The sequence below is a fragment of the Geotrypetes seraphini genome, chromosome 3, assembly GCF_902459505.1.
Source record: "Geotrypetes seraphini chromosome 3, aGeoSer1.1, whole genome shotgun sequence".
In the NCBI taxonomy this organism is placed as follows: Eukaryota; Metazoa; Chordata; class Amphibia; order Gymnophiona; family Dermophiidae; genus Geotrypetes; species Geotrypetes seraphini.
Window position 1 is genome coordinate 347,325,679 of NC_047086.1, and position 21,863 is coordinate 347,347,541.

The window sequence follows — 21,863 nt, forward strand, 5'->3', positions numbered from 1 at the left end:
GAAGTTGGAAAAAGAATGAAAACTAGAATGGAATTGTAAGACTGAAAGATGCTGAGAGCCGCTATGTAGAGAAATGCACAAAAAGTGAACATACTAAATATTTCTGTTCTGTGTTCATGGAAGAAAATCCAGGAGAAATGACTACTATTGGTTGATAAAGGTATATATGGGAATGGAGTGGAGAATTGCACTTTTCATGGAAGAAAGTGTTTATAAACAACTTGAAAAACAAAGTGGACGAACCATGGGGCCAGAATAAGATACATCCCAGGATGTTAAAGGAACTCAGTGGTTCTGGCAGGCTCTCTTATAGATATGTATAATAAATCCTTAGAGATGGGAGAGGTTCGGAAACGGAAAATTTATTTTATTAATATACAAGCCCTACCAATAATTGTTGTTGCAAATTAAGGGATCCTTTTATTAAGCTGCAGTAAACATTAACACCTGCTTTCACAGCTTAAAATGCCTTCATATAAGACATGCTCAGGTGTCACGTGGTAATTTTGGCATTGGCATACATTTCATATGAGGGCAGAGTAAGCTTGCTCTGAACTAATTGTTTGGCACTAGTGCTGCCCGATTCACTTCGGGTGAATTGATTTGAATTGATTTAAATTTTAAAAAAAATTGGCTTCCCAATTTGGACCCTCTCCCCTTGCCCCCTAAAGCAGGAGTGGCAGCGCTGCTCTTGCTGGCTGGTCGCTGCCGCACCTGTTTTAGAGGGCAAGGAGGAAGAGTCAGTCTGGAAGTGCTGCTGTCCGGCTTCCCTCCTGGCCTCCCCAAAGGACAGCCCCCCCCCCCCCGAAAGACTGCGCACCCCCCCCCCCCTGGAAGGCCTCCATGTTCCCCCTGGCCTCCCTGAACCGTTTACCTTATAACTTTAGCCTACAGCCGAAGATTGCGGTTACAGCGTCTTTGCAGTGCTTTGAGCTGTTTCCTCTGCTGCGGTCCCGCCCCTCCTCTGATGTCAGAGGCAGGATCGTGGCGGAGGAAATAGCTTAAAACACTTTGCAAAGATGCTGTAACCGCGATCTTCGCTGCAGGCTGAAGCTATAAGGTAAACGGTTCGGGGAGCCAGGGGGAAAACGGAGGCCTTCCCGGGGGGGGGGAGGTGCACAGTCTTTTGGGAAGCAGTCTTTCGGGGGGCAGTCTTTTGGGGGGATGTCCTTCAAGGGATGGGACAGGCCTTGGGGAGGTGCAGGCCTTCAAGGGAGGAACAGGCCTTTAAGGGGGGGGGACAGGCCAGGGATGGTGGCATAGGACTTCAGGGGGGACAGGCAGGCCTTTGGGGAGGGGCAGTCCTTCAGGGGTGGGACAGGCTTTGGGGGGAAACAGGCCTTTAAGGGGAGGGGCAGGCCAGAGATGGTGGCATAGGTCTTCAGGGGGGAGAGGTAGGCCTTCAAGGGGGGGGGGGGAGACAGGCTTTCAGGGATGGGGGTACAGGCCTTCAGGGGGGGAGGTGCAGGCCTTCAGGGGGGGGACAGACCTTCAGGGGAGAGGGGCCTTGGTGTAGAAGTACACAGAGGGAGGGAAGGGGGATTCAAAGAGACATGCATATGCTGGACTTTGGGGGGGGAAGAAATAATGGCTCTAAAAATAGAGGAGAGGGAGAGATGATGGACAATGGGATTTAGGGAGGGAAGGAACAGAAAGGGAGAGAAGTTGGACACAAGGGATGGTGTGGAGGGGGGGATAGAGATACTGGATAGGAAGGTAGTTGGGAAAAGAAAGGGAGAGATAGCGGACCCTAGGGTGGTGGGGAAGGAGGGACAGATGCTGGATGAAAGAGTAGTTAAGAAAAGGTTGGATCTGTGGATGGATACAAAAAAAAGAAAGATGCCAGACTTCAGAGGGAGGGGAGAGAAGGGAAACGGAAGGGGAGGACAGAGATGGCGATGGATGGTTAGAACGGAGAAAGAAGGAGACTCTGGCAAGCAAGTTATCAGAAGACAACCAGAGCCTGGGCCCAACAAGATTTGAATAATGACCAGACAACAAAAGGTAGAAAAACTAATTTTATTTTCCATTTTGTAATTACAATATGTAAGATTTGAAACGTTTATCCTGCCAGAGCTGGTGTTAGACTGCAAACGTGGGCTAGGATTTAAGAGAGAGAGGAAAAGTGTTTTTTGTTTGTTTATTTTGTTTACACCACAGCGCCAGTGTGGTCAGGAGAAGGCAAAGGGGATGAAGAGGCTATAAAATAAATCCACCAGGATGTTTGAAAAAACACCCAATTGGGCAGGAAAATCGAATCGAAAAACCAATTCAGTAGGCTGAATCAAATCAAATCAATTTTTTTTCCTGAATCGGGCAGCACTGGTTGGCACAGTTATATTGCCACACGATAGCTAACAGCATGTGAGCCCTGAGGGCCTGATTCTGGAAATGGTGCCTGCTGCGCAATAGGCACTTACTGCATGTCAATCACCAGTAGGTGCCGTATACAGAATTGTGCCTATTTTTAGTAAGGATGCCTTAAATGTAAGCCAGCGTTTAAGGCATCTGATTTGTACCTGTGGAAGCCTAAGGCCATTTCCAACGTAACCATGCCTACGCCAGCCTTAGGCATGCTTAGACGCCTACATTGTAGGCATTGTAGACATGCGAACAACGCCTATATTGTAGGCATCCGCCGCATCGATTTAAAAAAAAAAAAAAAAAAAAAAGCAGCATCCTAATTGGTCTGTTAGACGGCAATAGTACGCTTACCGTTGCCTAAAATCAGGACGCTGATTTTAGATTCGGGCCCTTACTGCCTACATCAGGGGTGCCCACACTTTTTGGGCTTGTAAGCTACTTTTAAAATGACCAAGTCAAAATGATCTACCAACAGTAAAATTTTAAAAAACACAAAGCACACTGTATGCGGAGAAAATGTTAATTATCATTTATATTCCGCGGATTTTCAAAGAGGTCAAGGCAGCTGATTTTATGCAATGTTACCTCAGTACCCCCAAAGTCAGATATGTACTGACACCACAATCCTCTTCTGGCCCACCTCCACTTCCTTCATTCTTTAAAGCTTTTCATACATGGAGGTGTTAGGACATGTTACCAAAGCTTGTCCCCCCAGAAGCAGCTGCATGCATATATAATGGAAACTGTTGTAACCCCTAGGACTTTATATGTACACAACTATACAAAAAATAGACAAATTGTACACAACTATATAAAAAATGGACAAATATGCCCCCTCCCTTTTAACTAAACCCCGATAGCGGTTTTTAGCGCAAGGAGCTGCACTGAATGTTCTGTGCTGCTCTCGATGCTCATAGACTCCTTGCGCTAAAAATCGCTATTGCGGTTTAGTAAAAGGGGGCCATAGTACAAAATATAGACAGCAGATAAAAATTCTCAAAACGGACACATTTTGATCACTAAATTGAAAATAAAATCATTTTTCCTACCTTTGTTGTCTGGTGATTTCATGAGTCTCTGGTTGCACTTTAAACTAAACTAAACCTTAGGTTTGTATACCGCACCTTCTCTGCAATCGTAAAGCTCGGCACGGTTTACAGGGCTAAGATAGAAAGGAACTCCAAAGGAGGATTATAGGATTAAGTGTAAAGAAGATATAGAGGGTTTTGGGGTGTCAGAGAGGGGGGAAGTGTTACATTTTTGAGAAAAGAGAAAACAACGAACAGACTGCAGATAATGTACAAGAAGCAGACGTTGTTTATTAGTAAATGCAGTAACATATACAACCTTATAGCCAACCAAGGGACCCGACACGGTCCGTGTTTCAGATAACACGCCTTCCTCAGGGGTCCATGGTGGTTAAAGTATAAAGCAAACTGCATAAAAGATAACAAACACACGCCAATCACGATCAAATGGAGTCAAGCAAGTCTTACACAATGGCAAAAAAAAATTTGAGAAAAGCCAAGTTTTCAGATGTTTACGGAAGAGTTGGAGGGAGCTCGAATTTCGGAGTGGGGATGTAAGGTTGTTCCAGAGCTCAGTGATTCTAAAGGGAAGGGATGTCCCTAGTTTTCCAGCATGGGATATACCTTTTATAGAAGGGAAGGTTAGTTTTAGTTTTTGGGAGGATCTGGTGGAGTTAGGATTTGAGGAATTCCAAGATAGTGGAATAACGGGAGGAAGAATGCCGTGTAGGATCTTGAAGGTTAGGCAGGCACATTTGAAGTGGACCCTGGAGATTACTGGAAGTCAGTGAAGCTTGGACAGGAGTGGTGAGACATGGTCAAATTTACTTTTTGCGAAAATAAGCTTAGCCGCGGCATTCTGAATCTGCTGGAGGCTATGGAGGCTTTTCTTAGTTAGGCTTAAGTAGATAGAGTTGCAATTGTCTAATCTGGAGAGGATGATGGATTGTACAAGGACGGCAAAGTGTTTTTGATGGAAACAGGATCTCACTTTCCTCAGCATATGAAGGCTAAAAAAGCATTTTTTTACCAAGGAGTTGAGGTGGTCATTGAAGGATAGTGAAGAGTCCATGATGATGCCCAGGACTTTGCTTGAGAACTCAAGCTGTAGTGTGGAGCCGGAGGACAATGAGATGGAGGTGGGTAAATGATGTAATATTGGACCTAGCCAAAGTAATTTTGTTTTGGACTCGTTTAGTTTCATTTGTACAATGAGAGCCCAGGATTGGAGGTTCGTTATACATGAGGATATGTTCTCAGAGAGATTAGTGAGGTTCAAATTGGTCTCGAAGAGGACAAGAATGTCATCAGCATAAGTGTAAAGTGTTTCTAGGGGGGCTAGATGGAGTAGTTTCAGAGAGGGCATATAGATGTTGAAAAGAATAGGAGATAGAGGTGAACCTTGCGGGACTCCACATGTTGGTTTCCAGGGGGAGGATGAGGTGCCGTTCATGTTAATGGTGTAAGAGCGGGAACGTAAGAATTTTGAGAACCAGTCTAGAACTGTGGAGTTAATGCCTATCTCGGAGAGTTGGAAAACTAGAATATCATGATGGACAACGTGAAAGCAGCAGAAAGGTCGAATTGTAGAAGAACAGCGAACTTATTACAAGAATGAAGTTGTTGAACCTTAGAGATTAGTGAGGCCAAAAGGGATTCGGTGCTGAAATTGGGTCTGAATCCATATTGTGAAGGTAGGAGAATAGAGAATCTTTCTAAGTAGGATGAGAGTTAGGAAGATATGATAGACTCTAGCATTTTGGTTAGGAGAGGGATATTTGCTATTGGACGATAGCCGGATGGTGTGAAGGGGTCTAGGTCAGCTTTTTTCAGTAATGGGGTCAAAGCAATGTGTAACCAAAAAATCTTCTATACAAGAATGAGAAAGAAAATCAAATCCAACTCCTATAACTTTCTCACTTATATTCAAGAAATAATTTACTTATGCCACAATTTCATTGAAAGTTTCATGCACATCAATTATGAATGAGGGGAGAGCCTCAGAACCCCGTGCGTAATAATGTCAATTACTGCACTAGAAAGGGAAAAGATCTTCACCGGCTCTTGACCCCCCTCCTACCTACAGCAGACACAGTAAATGTTTCAAAATGGTGTCAGGAAAGTCAAAATTACTTAGCTTGTAGGTAGAATGTTCAATGATATTGAAAATGTGTTTTTGTCTCTGCCAGTCCTAGCCAACGGAAGTTAGGCTAGCTGCCGTTTCACTAGACAAGCTGCGTCAGGGCTCCGGACAGCATAGCAGCGTACTGATTCACACCAGGGAGTTGTAGGAGACTGCAGGCGGGAAGGAACATCTTAAAGAAGTAACCTTTTCATTAAAGAATTTTGCTAGAACATCGGCTGACAGAGAAGAGGGGAGCAAGGTGGAGTCGTTTTTAGAGGTTAAGGAGCGCCAGATGTTAAACAATGCACTATTCTGGTTGTTGGATCTGGAGATCTTGTCTCCGTAGAAGTTCTTCCTAGCTTTTTTTAATATTGTATTGTAGAGCTTAATGTTGACCCTCCAGGTCTGTCTTATCTGTAGGGGATTTAGATTTTTTTTCCATTTGCGCTCCAAAGCTCGACATTTCTGCTTCAGTTCTCTGTGAAATGGAAGGTACCAGGGGGCCTTACAGGGATAGGAGATGGTTTTAGTGGATAGTGGGGCAAGAGAGTGGTAGGTGGATTTGGAGAGGGTGATCCTGTTGTGCCAATTGGTTTCTGAATCTACGAGCTTGGGAACGGAGGAGAAAAAATTGAGGAATTTGGTCCAGAACAGATCGCTCGTAATATTTTTGCGGAAGGTAATGGAATTGGAGGAACGGGATGGGGCCCCAAGATGCGACATGAAAATGGGGAGACGAAAAGCCCCTAAGAAGTGGTCTGACCAAGGGACGTGTTCCCAACGAGTGTCATCGGCTGAAGTTTTGTAAGCGGTAAGATCGAGGAAACTGATGATGTCTGATGTATGCCCCTTTTCATGGGTTGGTGCATCCAATATTTCTTTCCTTCTTTTTCAGCCTCCTGTATGCTTCCTCTCCTCCAGACCTCATTCCCTCCCCCAATTTTTTTCTTCCTCTCTCCCTGCCCCCCCCTTCCTTTCTACATGTCTGTCTTTCTCTCTCCATGCCCCCTTTCTGTCTGTCTCCCTGTCCTCCCCCTAAGTCACCGCCGCTGCCATCGGGGAACAGGCCGCCACCGCCGCTGCCATCAGGGAACAAGCCGCCGCCCTAAAGAGGACACTGAAGCACTAGGCGAACCAACCTTCCTTGCCCGACATCAATTCTAATGTTGGAGAGGAAGTTCCGGGCCAGTCAGGTAGCAATTGGCTGGCCCGGAACTTCCTCTCAAATGTCAGAATTGACGTCGAGTGAGGAACGTTGGTCGGCCCGGCACTTCAGCGTCCTCTTTACAGGGTCGGGAAGCAGGTAGAACGGAAGGCAATGCGAGTCTATCACTGAGCCCGGGATGGGCTCTGTGATAAGACTCACGTTGCCTTCGCGATCTGGTTGATTGCGATCGACTTTTTGGGCACCCCTGGCCTACATAATGGATGGCAGCAGGAGTTCACATGCTAATAACTATGTGATAATGGGGAAATTAGTTTGTGACCACTAATAGAAAAAAGTGGAAATTCAGCCATTTAAGTCACCAAAATATTCAAAACAATATACAGTAAAACCTTGGATTGTAAGTAACTTGGTATGTAAGTGTTTTTCAAGACAAGCAAAACATTTTATTAAATTTTAACTTGATATACAAGCAAGGTCTTGCAATACAAATACATACAGTATACACACATCACAACTGAGCCAATGGTTTTCTCTCTTAACTCACACTGCAGGAGTGTAGTGACTGTTCTAAACAAGCAAGGTCTTGCAATACGAGTACATACAGTTTCCATTATTTCTTATGGAGAAATTCGCTTTGATATACCAGTGTTTTGGATTACAAGCATGTTTTTGGAACGAATTATGCTTGCAAACCAAGGTTTTACCTTATTGGTAAAGGACTTGCATACAACAGAATAGAATGATTCCATAAATAGTCTCTGAAATTATTAGATATAAGCAGTGTGCTTAGCTTTAATCCAACTTGACAACCAAAATTCTGACATCTGAATAACTTATATTTAGAGAGTGATATTGAACTGATGGGACATCCCTCTTTAGTAAAATTGCTGCATTGGGGGCAAACTCTTCTGTTCCGTAGCAACTGCTCCTTCCAAGATGGAGTGGAGGTAACATGGACATCAAGATTTAAGACTTATGCACCATCAATTTTTTCTTTTTTCCCTTCAACCAACCAATTGTTCAAAATAACTCAAAACACCTGCAAAAATGAAAAATTATTCTGTATGAAAAATATAATTTTGAGGATGCTGTCCACTCTGTTTAAACGTTTTTATTGATATTTGAAAGCATACAATATAAAATGTGGTCATCCATATAATGTAAAAGCAACAGAAAACAAGAGTCTGAATTGACCAAGTAACAGAGGATTATCATCAGTTTTCAAACAAATTAACTCTTAGGTCACAGCCAATTACAAGATAAGAGTGCGTTAACCTCTGTATTTGGGCCCTGGATCTATTTTGTTAATTAAACCATCAAGTTCACTATCAAAAAAATAAATCTACTTCTATTCATGCTGCCTCAAATGCCACCTAAGATCACCCCAGCAATCTGTTGACGCTGTTCAAGGATCCAAGAGTGTTGTCTTTGTACACAGTGAGAGATTAATGACTTGTTTCAAGTTTTTAGATTTAATGCATTGAATATGTTCTATTAATTTAATATTTAAATATCGAGGCAAGCTTTCAAAATGAATGTGCTATTTAATGTTTAAATGTCGAGGCAAGCTTTCAAAATGAATCTTGTTACTTCAAGACAGTCACTCCTGACAAGCAGAAATTGGCAGATCTTCACTTTGAAGTTCTAAAACACTCGGCCTACACACCTGATTTGACTCCTTCGGACTACTTTCCTAACTCAAGAAACACCTCAAGGGAAGAAGGTTTCAAAGTATTGAGGATGCAACATTGGCTGCGGATGGGTGTTTTGCACACAACCAAAATAATTTTTTTGGGATGGGATAAAGAAGTTGGAACAAATAAGTGTGTGGAGCTCAGTGGTGAATATGTAGAGTAGAGTAAAAAAAATTTCAGTCCAATAGCTTTTCTTTACAAAGCCAAGGATTTACCACCCCCCTTGTATATTTCCAGATTTTGTGTGAATTTTCTCAGGCAGAGGTATGCCAAAGCTTGGTCAAGTTGGCCTTCAAATTTTGCGTTGTTATATAAACTGCTGTGAAATTTACCTTCTATAGTAGTTTTCTTCACTGTATGGGAGAGATCTGTGGTGGTCAACTCTTATGAATGATCCTGCTTCAAATTCTGTGGCCTTATCTGATCCAGTTTCCACCACAGGGATATCAAGGTAGATCCCATTATAGATGACTTTCTTCAACTTGCTAACTTGGTTCCATCACCTGCAGGATCAGAGCCATGAATACATTGATGACCCATCTGATAGATTTCTTCTAAGACATGTAAGATTGTAATATAGTGTTCTTGCACACATTCATATCACATTATTTAAACACTGTTGCTTAGATGCTGCAGTAAGTTTGGGCAACACATCTTTATGGTGTCTTTGAGAGGGCAAAACCTAACTCCACCCCCCAGTTAATGGCCTGTTCTTATTAGGTTGGCTTAAAAAAAAGTTTACTACCCATTAGTGGCTTATTGGTTTTCCCCCCAAAAGTAATACATATCTAGATATTCCCACTTTTGTTGCTGTGTTTGTGCTTGTCCTCTGAGGAAAAACGTTTGTTTGTTTTTTTTAGAAGACAGCAAGATGAGCTATCCCCCTTCTATTTAGAAGTAGCTTCTTTTTAGGGTTCTAGGTTAAGTTGAAGTGGCAGAGCAGGAATTCCACTTATGCCTAATAAAGCTTATAGCCTTCAAAATACTTTCCAATGTTGGCGTTATCAGATGACCCCCCCACATATGTGACTTATGCTGGCTATGTAAGGAGAAGGCACCTGATGCAGAATAAGCAACTTTTGTTGTTACAAACAATAAAATCTCAGCACTTCATAAGCACTGAGTTTTGCCCAGTGTCATATTCCATAAACTCTTTGGAAGATTAGTTAGAAAATTCAGCTTCTAAAGCAGCAGTACTAACTGGATTGCTGAAAATTTATATTTCTTCTTTTTCTTTTTATTCAGGCTGTTCTAGTTTTCTGGTATTTGACTTAACATTTCTGGTTTTCTTCACAGTCTTTAGAGAAGGGGTGTCCATCCTCAGCCCACGCCAGGTTGGGTTTTCAGGATTTTCCCAATGGATATGCATGAGATTTGTTTTTACATGCAAATAGATCTCATGCAAATCATTGGGGAAATCCCGACTAGATTGCAAGGACCAGCGTTGGACAACCCTGCTTTAAAGTAAAAGATGAATCCTATACCTCTGGGGGGGGAGGGGGTTGTTTTTTTGGTGTGGTTTTTTTTAAGTTTTGCTTTCCTGAATACACCCTTGTGTAAAATATGAGTACAGCATAAAATACCAGTCTGCAGCCAGTTCTTATCAGTTTGACACAGGTTTATAAATTTGGCAATGGCAAGGTAGAAAAGTGCTTGAACTAGTATTAAAATCTTCTCAGAAATGAAATAGAACAGAATCATTATGATCCACTCCTACCAGCAGAATTATATAGAAATAATTTTTCATTTACCAGTACTGCTGTTTTAAAGCACTACTTGAGTTGTTATTTCCTATTTCTTTCAAATGAAAATAGGATTTATTTTTTCAAAAGGTTAGAAGCTAAAGTCAAATTTTAGGTTTAAAAAAATCATGACTGAAAACTCCTAGGATCAAAGATTTTAGTTAAGATATTAGTGTTCTTTATTGGTTCATAGATCCTTAATAGTACTTTCTTAATTTTGTAGTCAAATCAGAAAATTAATGCTCGCTGGACCACAGAAGAGCAGCTTCTTGCTGTGCAAGGTATGTGTAAGAGAAGCTGTAACCTTTTGTTTTATTAAATAAATTTGAAGTTATTCAAGGACTGTTATAAATTCTTAAGGATCTGTTCCACTTTTTGCTTTATGTGGATATATTTTAATTTTTAATAATTTTAGACACTGGTAATAGGAAAAGTATTTGGGGAGGATAGACTACCTTCATGGGTAGTATGGGTTTCTTAAATTTGCTTGGCTTGAGCAGGAGTTGCATACTATTTACAGATTACTGACATAGAATAGTTACCTTGGATGAATTTTTTCAGAAAGGTGCTAAATCTAAATAAATAAAGCAAATATAATTGTTTCTTTAAAACATTTGCAGCATAACTAGGAGCCATTTCAATTATAAAGCATGGCACATTTCTAGTACGACAGATGCTATATTCCTGAACACTCATATAGTCAACCTCTTCTCCAGAGAACTCTTGTAGGGAGCTTCATTTGCATTGTTTTTGCTCCTCCCCCCTTAACTCTGGGCTATCCTTCAACTCCTCAGTGAGACAGTAGGAGCTTGTCTTTTCTGCTCGTGTTTCTTGCTTCCCTGAATTTATTAATATGTTTGAGGCTTATATGATTAACAAGGACTATATTGAACTCTCTGGGATTGTGGCCCTGCTAACGCCAGGGTCACCCTCCCCCCAAATGAGCACAGTTCCCTTGCAACAGTGCCATGCACAGGTTTGGTCAGAGGATGAATCAAATGATTCTATTTTCATGCCTTTGTTCTCCCAGCTAGAGTCCTGTAAAGCAGCAGATGCTGCTGCATCCCTGGGAGGGCAGGATCCAGATTTGGGGGAGGCTCTGGACCTTGGCAAAGACCCAACTGCATAATCTGTTTAAACCTTCAGCACTTTATGGGGATGATCACAGAATCCCTCCAAGAGTTCAAGCTAGAGGCTTCTCAGTCCTCTGCCATGCAGTGCTCACTTATGAGCAGCACCAAAGTACAGACTTCTTGCTTTCTCTCACATTAGGATGTAACAGAAATGCTTACGGATTATTGGGAGATACCAGGCGGGCCCCTTCAGGTGGCCAAAGCTATGTCAATTCTATCCAATGGATGCCACATTTAACCAGCTTTTTGTTTCCCCAAAGGTGAATTCACTGGTGGTGCAGGTTACCAAATGTACCTCCTTTCCGAGTGAAGGTGACGTGATATTGAAGGAAGGATGCCCAGGCCCATAGATTAGATTTTGTGCACAAAAGGCTCTTTGAGGCAGTGACCTCAGGATTGAAAGCAGCCATGGTAGCTTCTTTTGTTGCCCAAGCTTGCCATTCTTAAGTTGCACCACAATCCAGATGCTATCGTGGATAATTCAAACTCTCCCTTCCTTCAGTGAAAGGAATCGGAGGAGTCAAGAATTTCAGTCAATTCTTAGTTTTCAAATTTTCTCAACTATGGAACGAACTTCCTCTTATTTTAAGGGGTCCTGGTCCTTTTCAACTTTTTCGTAAATCTTTAAAAACTATTTTATTTGCTAAACACTTTGGAAACTAGTCATATTAATATTTCTGATTGTTACTTTAAGTATTTTGTTTAGTTACTGTTAACCGAGTCGAGCGCCTATCTGGCTGAAGACCCGGTATATAAAGCTAAGTTTTAGTTTAGTTTATGTGGCAGCTGCTCTATATGACCTTTTCAGAGTCGTGATCAAAATGTCAGCTTGCTTCATTTCCGCCTTAGGATTCTATGGAGTAGACAGTGGGCAGGAGATTCCTCCTCGAAGGCAACCCTGACTAAATTGCCATTCAAGGGACAGTTAACTTTTTGAGACAGGCCTGGATGATCTTATGGCTAGCGTGTAGGATCGTAAGCCAAAATCCATGCTGGACAACAGACCTCAAGCCCCTAGGTAGTCTGGTTGTGGTAATTTTCAGAATTCCAGGCGCTGCTGCCAGTTCTCAGGAAGGCCTTTGGGCCAGAGATTGTTTCAGAACTCTAGACAAAGGTTTGGCGAGGGCCATGCACCCTCAATCTTCAGCATCCTGCTCTGCCACAGCTCTTAAGAAGCAGTTATAGTGCCAAGCTGTCAGCAACAAAGGGAGGTTGTCTGCCTATTTGGGGGCATGACCAGAGATCACAGATCGCTGGGTGCTGGAACTTACACGGGAGGGGTACAATTTGGAGTTCTTTTGTCCCCTCCCAAGCCTTTTTATAACCTACCTGGTGAGGATGCCAGAAAGTGGCCAAAGTCAGAGCGACAATGCAATTGCTAGCTCTGGAAGCCATCCCAGAGGAAGATTCAGGCTCCGGCAGATATTCTATATACTTTATCATGCCCAAGAGAGGCTCTGAAGACTAGAGGACGATCTAGACCTCAAAGCGGTGAATGTTGACCTCAAGATTCCATGTTTCCGAATGATTGATCATGTTTTAGTGATTGCATCAGTGGCGCCAGGTGAATTTTTTTGTCTCCCTGGATTTGATGGAGGCCTATCCGCACATTCCTATTTTTATGGACCACAAGAGATTTTTGCAGTTCCATGTGTTGGCCACAGACCTTCACCAAGGTGGTGGTGGTTGCAGCTCACCTATGCAGGACAGGCATACCTGGACGATTGGTTCATCAGAGCTTGGTTGTGTGGTCAACTTCCAGAAACATAGAAATAGACAGCAGATAAGGGCCCACGGCCCATCTAGTCTGCCCACCTTAATGTCCCTCCCCTACCTTTGCCCTGTGAATAGATCCCATGTGCTGATCCCATTTGGCCTTAAAATCAGGCACGCTGCTGGCCTCAATCACCTGTAGTGGAAGACTATTCCAGCGATCAACCACTCTTTCAGTGAAAAAGAATTTCCTGGTGTCACCTCGTAGTTTCCCGCCCCTGATTTTCAACGGATGCCCTCTTGTTGTCGTGGGACCCTTGAAAAAGAAGATATCTTCAGAAGAGCCACTTAGAATCAATGCAGAGCTTGGATTATCTGGGAGTCCAGTTCGAGATGGGGGGGGGAAACAAAGTGTTCCTTCCAGAAGCCCACAGAGGAAATGTGTGTTTATGTCCACTCCAGGAGTTGCTCCTTTCCCAATGGTGCCCACAGAGGGATGCACTGCATCAGCAGCTACCTTGGACAGTGGAATCACATCGTCATCTGGTCTCTCATCAGAAGAGTTCCCCTTTGCATCTCTTCATAGGCGATTCTAATGATGGACACCAGCCTTTATGACTGTGGGGCACATTGCAAAGGACGTCCAGTTCAGGGATGCTTGTCCCCTTCCCGATCAACTGCTTGTAATTTTAGGCCATTCACCTAGCACTCCAGAAGTTTAGGTGAGCACCTTTCAGAGCACTCCAAGAGTTTAGGTGAGCACCTTCCAGAACAAAGCGGTTCAAGTTTTCTCGGACAATGCAACAGCGGTGGACTATATCAATCACCAAGGGGCAACAAGAGTGCTCCTCTACGCTTGGAAGTCCAAATGCGATTTCGATTGGAAGAGGCCCATCTGGCACTCTTGGCGGCGCAGGTGACAAGAATGGACAATGTCCATGTGGATTTTCTCATCCGGAAGACCCTGGATCCTGGGGAGTGGTCCTTGTCCTAGGAAGCCTTCACCTGTATAGTGAATCAGTGGGGCGACCAACATTCAACATGATGGCGTCAGCTATCAATAAAGAAGGTGGATTGATTCTTCAGCCAAAGATGCAACCAAGAAACTGAAGGTCCTGACACCCTGGTTTAACCCTGGCCAAAAGTAGGTCTTCTATATGCCTTCCCTCCGTGGCCCAGGACAGGGCATCTTCTGCATGGAATCATGGTGCACCTGGGTAGGATAATTCTTGTGATGCCAGACTGGCCAAGACAACCTTGGTATGCGGACCTGGTCTGTCTACAAAAGAATTGGTCTAAAACTTCCCTGTCATCCTCAGCTACTCAGGCAGGGCCCAATTGCCCTTCAGGATTCAGAACGCTTTGGTCCAGAAATGTTTCCTCCGCCTTAGAATGATACGTTCCCTTTCCAAAATATTAGACTCATCATCTTTGAATACACTAATCCGCTCTTTGGTAATTTCTTATATAGATTATTGTAATGCCCTTGAATGCACAAATGCTATTTGGATGGAACAATCTCCACCATTCTGAGGTATAGGAAAAGGTCGACTAGCAGCTTACGTGACGGCCTGGAATTGTTTTCAAACTTGGTGTGCTCAAGAGGAGTGAAGACCCGAACTCTGTGCTGAGCTCGGTGATACTCACCTTTCTCCAGAAGGGTCTAGAAAAGGGCCTAGCGGTTGCCCTCCTGAGTGTTCAGATAGCTGTACTCCCCTGTTTTGGACCCAGGATCAATAAGAGCACCCTTGTTGCATATCCTGATGTAGCCAGATTTTTGAAGGGCATGTTATGGCTCCACCCTCCAGTGCAACGGCCTTTTCCAACATGGAATCTTAATCTGATTCTCTGAGCGCTAGCGAGTCTGGACTAAGCTTCCATGATGGACCTTACAATCAAGACAGTGTTTTTGGTGGTGATCACCTTCACGCAGAGCGTGTTGGAACCTCAGGTTTTGTCCTGCAGAGATCCTTTTCTTAGGATTACAGATTCAGGAGTGGCCTTAAGCACAGTCCCATCTTTCTTGCCGATAAAGTGATTTCCAGCTTCCACATCAACCTGCCTGCCTTCACACCCTCTGGTTCAAGAAAACACGATCGGGTATTGGATGTGGTATTGGATGTGTGCAGACTCTTAACTTGCAGTATCTAGAAGTTATGAATTAATTTAAATTGTCAGGTCATCTGTTTTTGTGCTGGCTGGAGCAGCCCATAAAGATCAGTCAGCATCAAAAGCAACTATTTCAAGGTGGATCTGAATGGCCATGTCTTCTGTCCATATTGGAAATGGGAAGCATCTGCCTATATCTGTGAAGGTGCATTCCACGAGAGGTGTTGCTTCCTCACGGTCAGAATTCTCTGCGGTTTCCCCAGAAGAGATCTGTAGAGCCACCACTTGGACTTCTCTGCATACATTTATGAAGTTTTACAGAGTAGACGTGGCAGCCAAACAGGACTCCACATTTAAATCTTCGATTCTGGCAGTAGACTCATCTGCCCCACCCTAAACTTGAAGGACTTCTCTATTACGTCCCAAGTGTTCAGGAATAGAGTGTCATATTAGAAGGAAAGATTAGACTCGTTAATCTTCTTTCTAGTAGACTTACACTCTATTTCTGAATCCTGCCCTGTCAGCTGTGAATTAGCCTGCTTCTTGCCTCAGATCTTACAATTCGGACATCTTGTTTTTTTTGGTCCAGCCTTGACTAGCTTAGAGGCAACAACTACTGCGTTGAAGTTTCCAGGGGGTATCTATGCATCTCTCTTTTATTCTTGGTGCATGTTGTACTTAAGTTGGTGACTTGTTTTTCTCCTTGTTATGTATTGCAAATGGTTGAATTTGGTTATCTGTTTGATATGACCATAGAAACATGACGGCTGATAAAGGCCAAATGGCCCATCTAGTATACCCATCCGCAGTAGCCATTATTGCTTTCTCTCTCTGAAAGATCCTGTGTGCCATCCCAGTCCCTCTTGAATTCAGACACAGTTTCTGTTTCCACCACTTCTTCTGAGAGACTGTTCCACGCATCTACCACCCTTTCCGTAAAAAAGTATTTCCTCAGATTACTCCGGAGCTTAACACCTGTTAACTTCATCCTATGCCCTCTCATTGCAATTTCCTTTCAAATGAAAGAGACTTGACTCATGCACATTTACATTATGTAAACGTCTCTATCATATCTCCCCTCTCCTGCCTTTCCTCCAAAGTATACAGATTGAGATCTTTAAGTCTGTCCCCATACGTCTTATGATGAAGACCATACATCATTTTAGTAGCTTTCCTCTGGACCGACTCCATCCTTTTTATATCTTTTTGAAGGTGTGGCCTCCAGAATTGTACATAATATTCTAAATGAGGTCTCGCCAGCGACTTATATACAGAGGCATCAATATCTCCTTTTTCCTACTGGCCATACCTCTCCCTATGCAACCCAGCATCCTTCTTGCTTTTGCCGTCACCTTTTCAACTTGTTTGGACTACCTTAAGATGATCACATACAATCACACAGTCCCTGTACCCCTTCTCTTCTTTTCCTCTTCAGGGCTGGCTGGCTGCTTTGTTACAGACTGAGGAGTTGAAGGACAGCCCAGAGGTAAGGGAAGAGGAGCAAAAGGAATGCAAATGAAGATACCCTACAAGAGTTCTCGCAAGAATAGAGTGAGTACCTGTCCCTTAATTGTAATAAATCTGAATGCCCTGTAGTAACATCCCTTTACACAAACACATCTGGTTGATTTTAAGTGTTTGGAGTAATTAATAACTATTACTGTAAGACAGTGATTATTAATTAACCTTTCTTCTATTGTGACTCCCCTGGTAGACATGTTTCCTATGTGCGAGTCACTGAACACTACAATTCACAGCTGACCATGGACGCTACAATTACAACTGACCAAAAAATAAAAATCCAAAATATTTCATTGTTATAAATGGTGCAAGAAAAACATAAGAGATTCTTAAGCAAAATTTATTTACTTAAAAATGTAGTTAACAATTTATAAAAAGTGAATATTAAAACTTCTTTGAAAAAAAAATAAAATTCTCATCCCAACATCCAATAATTAAAGTTGCTCAAGTCTTGCTCCCTTTATAAATGGTCCCGATCGTACCACAAACATTTTCCCCCTAGTCCAACAAAAATTGTCCATATATCCATTGCATCAGAAATTGCAATCATTGATTTTATTTCCAAATCACTTAAAGTTCCTTTTATTAAGCTTCTTACTATAGGCCTGCGAGGTAGATGATCTGACTGTGGAGCATTTACCTCACTGACCCATAGTGAGAAGCTCTTCTGTAGTTTTAGTAAAACCAGCGTTAATTCCTTGATTTTTATTCTCGTGGCAACATCCAATGATTAAATTTGCCTTGTAATATTCAAACAAGAAGGTTTATTATATTATATTATATTATATTATATTATAGAATTGGTTTGGATTAATAAATCCTATTTGGTTCCTAATGATGCTGAAGCAAAACACAGAACTGTGTCAAGCAAGACTTGAGCAAATTTAATCATTGGATGTTAAGATGAGAATAAAATCGAGGCGTTAAGTGATTTGGAAACACAACCAGCAAGTGGTCTTTATGCTTTTCAACAATGTGATTGCAATTTCTGATGCAATGGATATGAACAATTTTTGGTGGACCAGAGAAAGAGTTTGTGGTTTGAATGGGACTTTATTTATAAGGGAATATTGGTGTGTCAAGATGAGGGAGGTTTGAGTGAAGTTTTTGGAATATGTTTGCAATTAAAATTATTTCTAAATAGTGTGTTTACAGGAAACTAGATTAACTGATTTAGAACATTCCAAATCGGGTCGCTCCTGGGTGGGAGCTGTATTTGCAGCATAATCACAACAAAAAAGAGCGGGGGTGGCGATACTAATTAATAAATCCTTACCTTATGCAGTGACACTTATTGAGAGAGATCTACAGGGTCAGTATCTGTTATTGTACCTTAAAGTGGGAACTTATTCTTTCTACCTTTTGAATGTATACACCCTAACATATATGATCACACCTTTTTTGAACGTCTGACGGTTTTATTATTGGAAAGGATAGACTCACCGATATATTTAGTGGGGGATCTTAATCAGGTTCTTGACCAGAGCCTAGACCGCTCTAACCCTGGAATCCCGGGGGGGGGGAGTGGGAACCCGAGGCATTCCATATTTGTCTGCAACTTTGGACCTGGTCGATCCTTGGCGTATTCTCCATGTTAACCCTTTCAGGACCATAAGGATCGTAGGCCAATTTTTGTGGTTTTGACGACATTTTTATGGTAAAAAGGGCTTGCAGATGCCAAAAAATTGATTTTTTTTGTGAAATATCATTATTTTTTTTAAAAAAAATCACACTTCTGGCTTATGGACAGTGTGGCAAGTGAATCTTCTCGTCAATCTGGCAACGACGCTAATGAATGAATGTCGGAACCAGTTTGTTTACATAAAGGCAGTATCATATGGAATCCGTACATATCAAATTTAGAACTGTAGACTATCCCAATCAAAATTTATAGGATTTTAAAGTTATGGGACAAATATGTCCCTTGGTCCTGAAAGGGTTAATGAGCGAGACTACACCCATAGATCCCGGGCTCACGGGATGTTGTCCCGGATTGACTACATACTTACTACTAGACATTCTTTTCTTACTATTGATTCAGCGATTAAAGGTCCCTCAATAATATCAGATCATGTGTTGATCTGGATAGATGTTAATGTAGGATTTGGGATACATGGCCCCACTCGCTGGCGCTTCCCTAGTTATTTGTTTCACGATGAACATTTTCACATTTATTTACTTAACAAGTGGGAGGAATATCAGGAACATCGTTCAGACCCGAAATTGTTTTGGAACACAGCGAAAGTGGTATTACTTATGATGTTGCACGAAAGACGATTATCTAAAGGCATCCTTCGACTAGAACGTGAGCTGGCAGCCGCCAAATGACACTATACTCTTCATCCGTCCCCTGTAGCGAAGGAAAATTGGTTATCGAGACTGCACTTAATTCTTATATACATGAACGTACTGTCAAAATGTTGTTTTACCAGACATTTAAATATCATGGATATGGAAACCGGTCGGGAAAATTGCTCGCAAACCTGACTAAAGGGCGAGAGGACAGCGCTTTATTATGGGATTGAAAGATGGACTGGGTAAGCTGCAGCATAAAACTGATCAGATAGCAGGGACCTTACTGGAATATTTTATGGATATTTATAGTAACAGGGACTGCTTGTCCAGGTGCAGGGCCGCTTGTCCAGGATTATATAACTGACTGGACTACCCACCCTGACGGATCGGGAAGTCGAGTTCCTGAAAATGCCCATTACTCTTAGAGAACTACAGAAGGTTATTCAACACCAGCGCAATTATTCCACACCGGGCCCAGATGGCTTTACAGCCGAATTTTATAAATTACTGTCCCCTCGGATTGGCACTCCTTTACGAGACTATTATAATCAGACTATAGAACTATAGAGGAGTTCCCGGGGAGGCTAATATGGCTTTGATTACATTGATTTTAAAACCCGGGAAGGAGGCGACTGCCTCAGACTCTTACCGTCCTATTTCCCTTTTAAATGTGGACATTAAAATTTTGGCTAAACTACTAGCGGACAGATTAGCTAATATTCTTCCAAGACTTATTGGTCCAGATGGGCTTTGTAATGGGTCGCTAGGCCGCTCAAAATGTACGCAAGGCCATATTAACACTGGCACACGCCCAGATCCAAGAAATGCCCATGTTGCTCCTTAGCTTAGACATGGCAAAAGCTTTTGATCAAGTGGAGTGGACGTATTTATTTGGAGTGTTGAACTATTTAGGGGTGTTGGGGTGGTATGCACAGGCAATACGAGCATTGTACGCATACCCAAGAGCTTGTTTATTAGTTAATGATGTCATCACAGAGGCCTTCCCCATCAAACGGGGAACCCGACAGGGCTGCCCCTTTTCGCCCCTTCTCTTTTTGTTATATTTAGAGCCGTTCCTTCGAACGGTTATTAGAGACCCCAGGATAGTGGGGAGAACCTTTCAAGACCATACGATAAAAGCCTTGGCTTCACACTAGCGCATCCACACACTTCTATCACCCAGCTTCTGCAATCACTTGAAGAATTTCATTTTTACTCAGGTTTCTCCCTGAATTTTCAGAAGTCTACATCCTTGGCGATCCCGTCGTCTCTACAGGATCCTTGGGAAGGTGAATTTCCTTTTACATGGGCTACTACATCAATCAAATATTTAGGGGTGTGGCTACCGCATGATCTCACTACCTTATATAAGTGTAATATAGCTCCTTTATTGGATGACACTTTGAGACATCTTCAGATCTGGACTACCTTCCTGCTGTCAGTAGCGGGCCTTATTTAATATGGTATTGTTCCCAAATGGTTATACAGGTTTCTGGTATTTCCACTCTTATTATCTTATACTCACAATCTCCAACTCACTAGAGGGCTTCAACGCTATCTATGGGGAGGCAAAAAACCATGCATGACCTACTCTAGGATGTGTTTTCCACAGGATAGGGGTAGTTATGGGTTGTTGAATGTCAGGTGGTATGCTCTGGCTTGCCAGATGTGCCATATTAATGACTGGTTTAGAGGTACCTCCAATTTTATTGCAACCCACACGAAATTATCTTTGCTAGCTCCTTATCACATTAGTAGTTTTTTTTGCATTCTTCTGCTGTAGTTTTCCGCTCCCTGGTGTAGCCCATTACCCTGTTTTTGCCCTGGCACGGAGGGCATGGCGCTGGGTGTGCAAATGTGCTAAGTTATCATCTGTATTTTCTCCTTACTTACCGATTCAAGGCAATTGTGACTTTTTACCGGGTCTCCACCATGAGGCCTTCAGACGCTGGTCTACTCAGGGATTACAGTTTATATTTCAACTGTTCAATGAAGCGGGACAATAGGCTTCTTTTACCTCTTTACAAATCACATTTGACTTGCCAGCTACAGATGTTTTTGCTTACTACCAAATCAGCTTGTCATTTGGTGGAGGACTGTCGAGAGACAATAACTGAACTTTTTAGTCTATCTGCGCAACAATTGATCCCATTGTGCTTTCATCATATGGGCTTACGGGACGCTCAACTTGGCCCTAATTTCGACCTGTTAGCAGCCTCGTGGGTAGAGGATTTACAGTGCTCCTTGACTACATTGCACGTACAAAAAGTGCTCAAAAACATGAGATGGATATCTGCTAATGTCTTACACTGGGAACATAAGAACATAAGCAATGCCTCTGCTGGGTCAGATCTGAGGTCCATCGTGCCCAGCAGTCCGCTTACGCGGCGGCCCAACAGGTCCAGGACCTGTGCAGTAATCCTCTATCTATACCCCTCTATCCCCTTTTCCAGCAGGAAATTGTCCAATCCTTTCTTGAACCCCCAGTACCGTACTCTGCCCTATTACGCTCTCTGGAAGCGCATTCCAGGTGTCCACCACACGTTGGGTAAAGAAGAACTTCCTAGCATTCGTTTTGAATTTGTCCCCTTTCAACTTTTCTGAATGCCCTCTTGTTCTTTTATTATTCGAAAGTTTGAAGAATCTGTCCCTCTCTACTCTCTCTATGCCCTTCATGATCTTGTAAGTCTCTTTCATATCCTCTCTAAGTCTCCTTCTCCAGGGAAAAGAGACCCAGTTTCTCCAATCTCTCAGCGTATGAAAGTTTTCCATCCCCTTTATCAGACGCGTCGCTCTCCTCTGAACCCTCTTGAGTAACACCATGTCCTTCTTAAGGTACTGCGACCAATATTGGACGCAGTACTCCAGATACGGACGCATCGCCGCCCGATACAATGGCAGGATAACTTCTTTCGTTATGGTTGTAATACCCTTCTTGATTATGCCTAGCATTCTGTTTGCCTTCTTAGCG

The 21,863-nt window shown here is 42.6% G+C and overlaps 1 protein-coding gene across 13 annotated transcripts in view; it reads left to right on the forward strand.

The window, feature by feature from the left end:
- RCOR3 (REST corepressor 3) overlaps positions 1–21,863 on the forward strand; it is a 220,086-nt gene that overhangs the window by 109,329 nt on the left and 88,894 nt on the right. For 11 of the 13 annotated variants that reach the window (XM_033938113.1, XM_033938112.1, XM_033938102.1 and 8 more), the window contains one exon: positions 10,345–10,402. The exons of the other annotated variants lie outside the window; for them this stretch is intronic. In XM_033938113.1, coding sequence (XP_033794004.1) covers positions 10,345–10,402 — 58 coding nt within the window. The remainder of the gene's footprint in view (positions 1–10,344; positions 10,403–21,863) is intronic. 13 annotated transcript variants of the gene reach the window in all.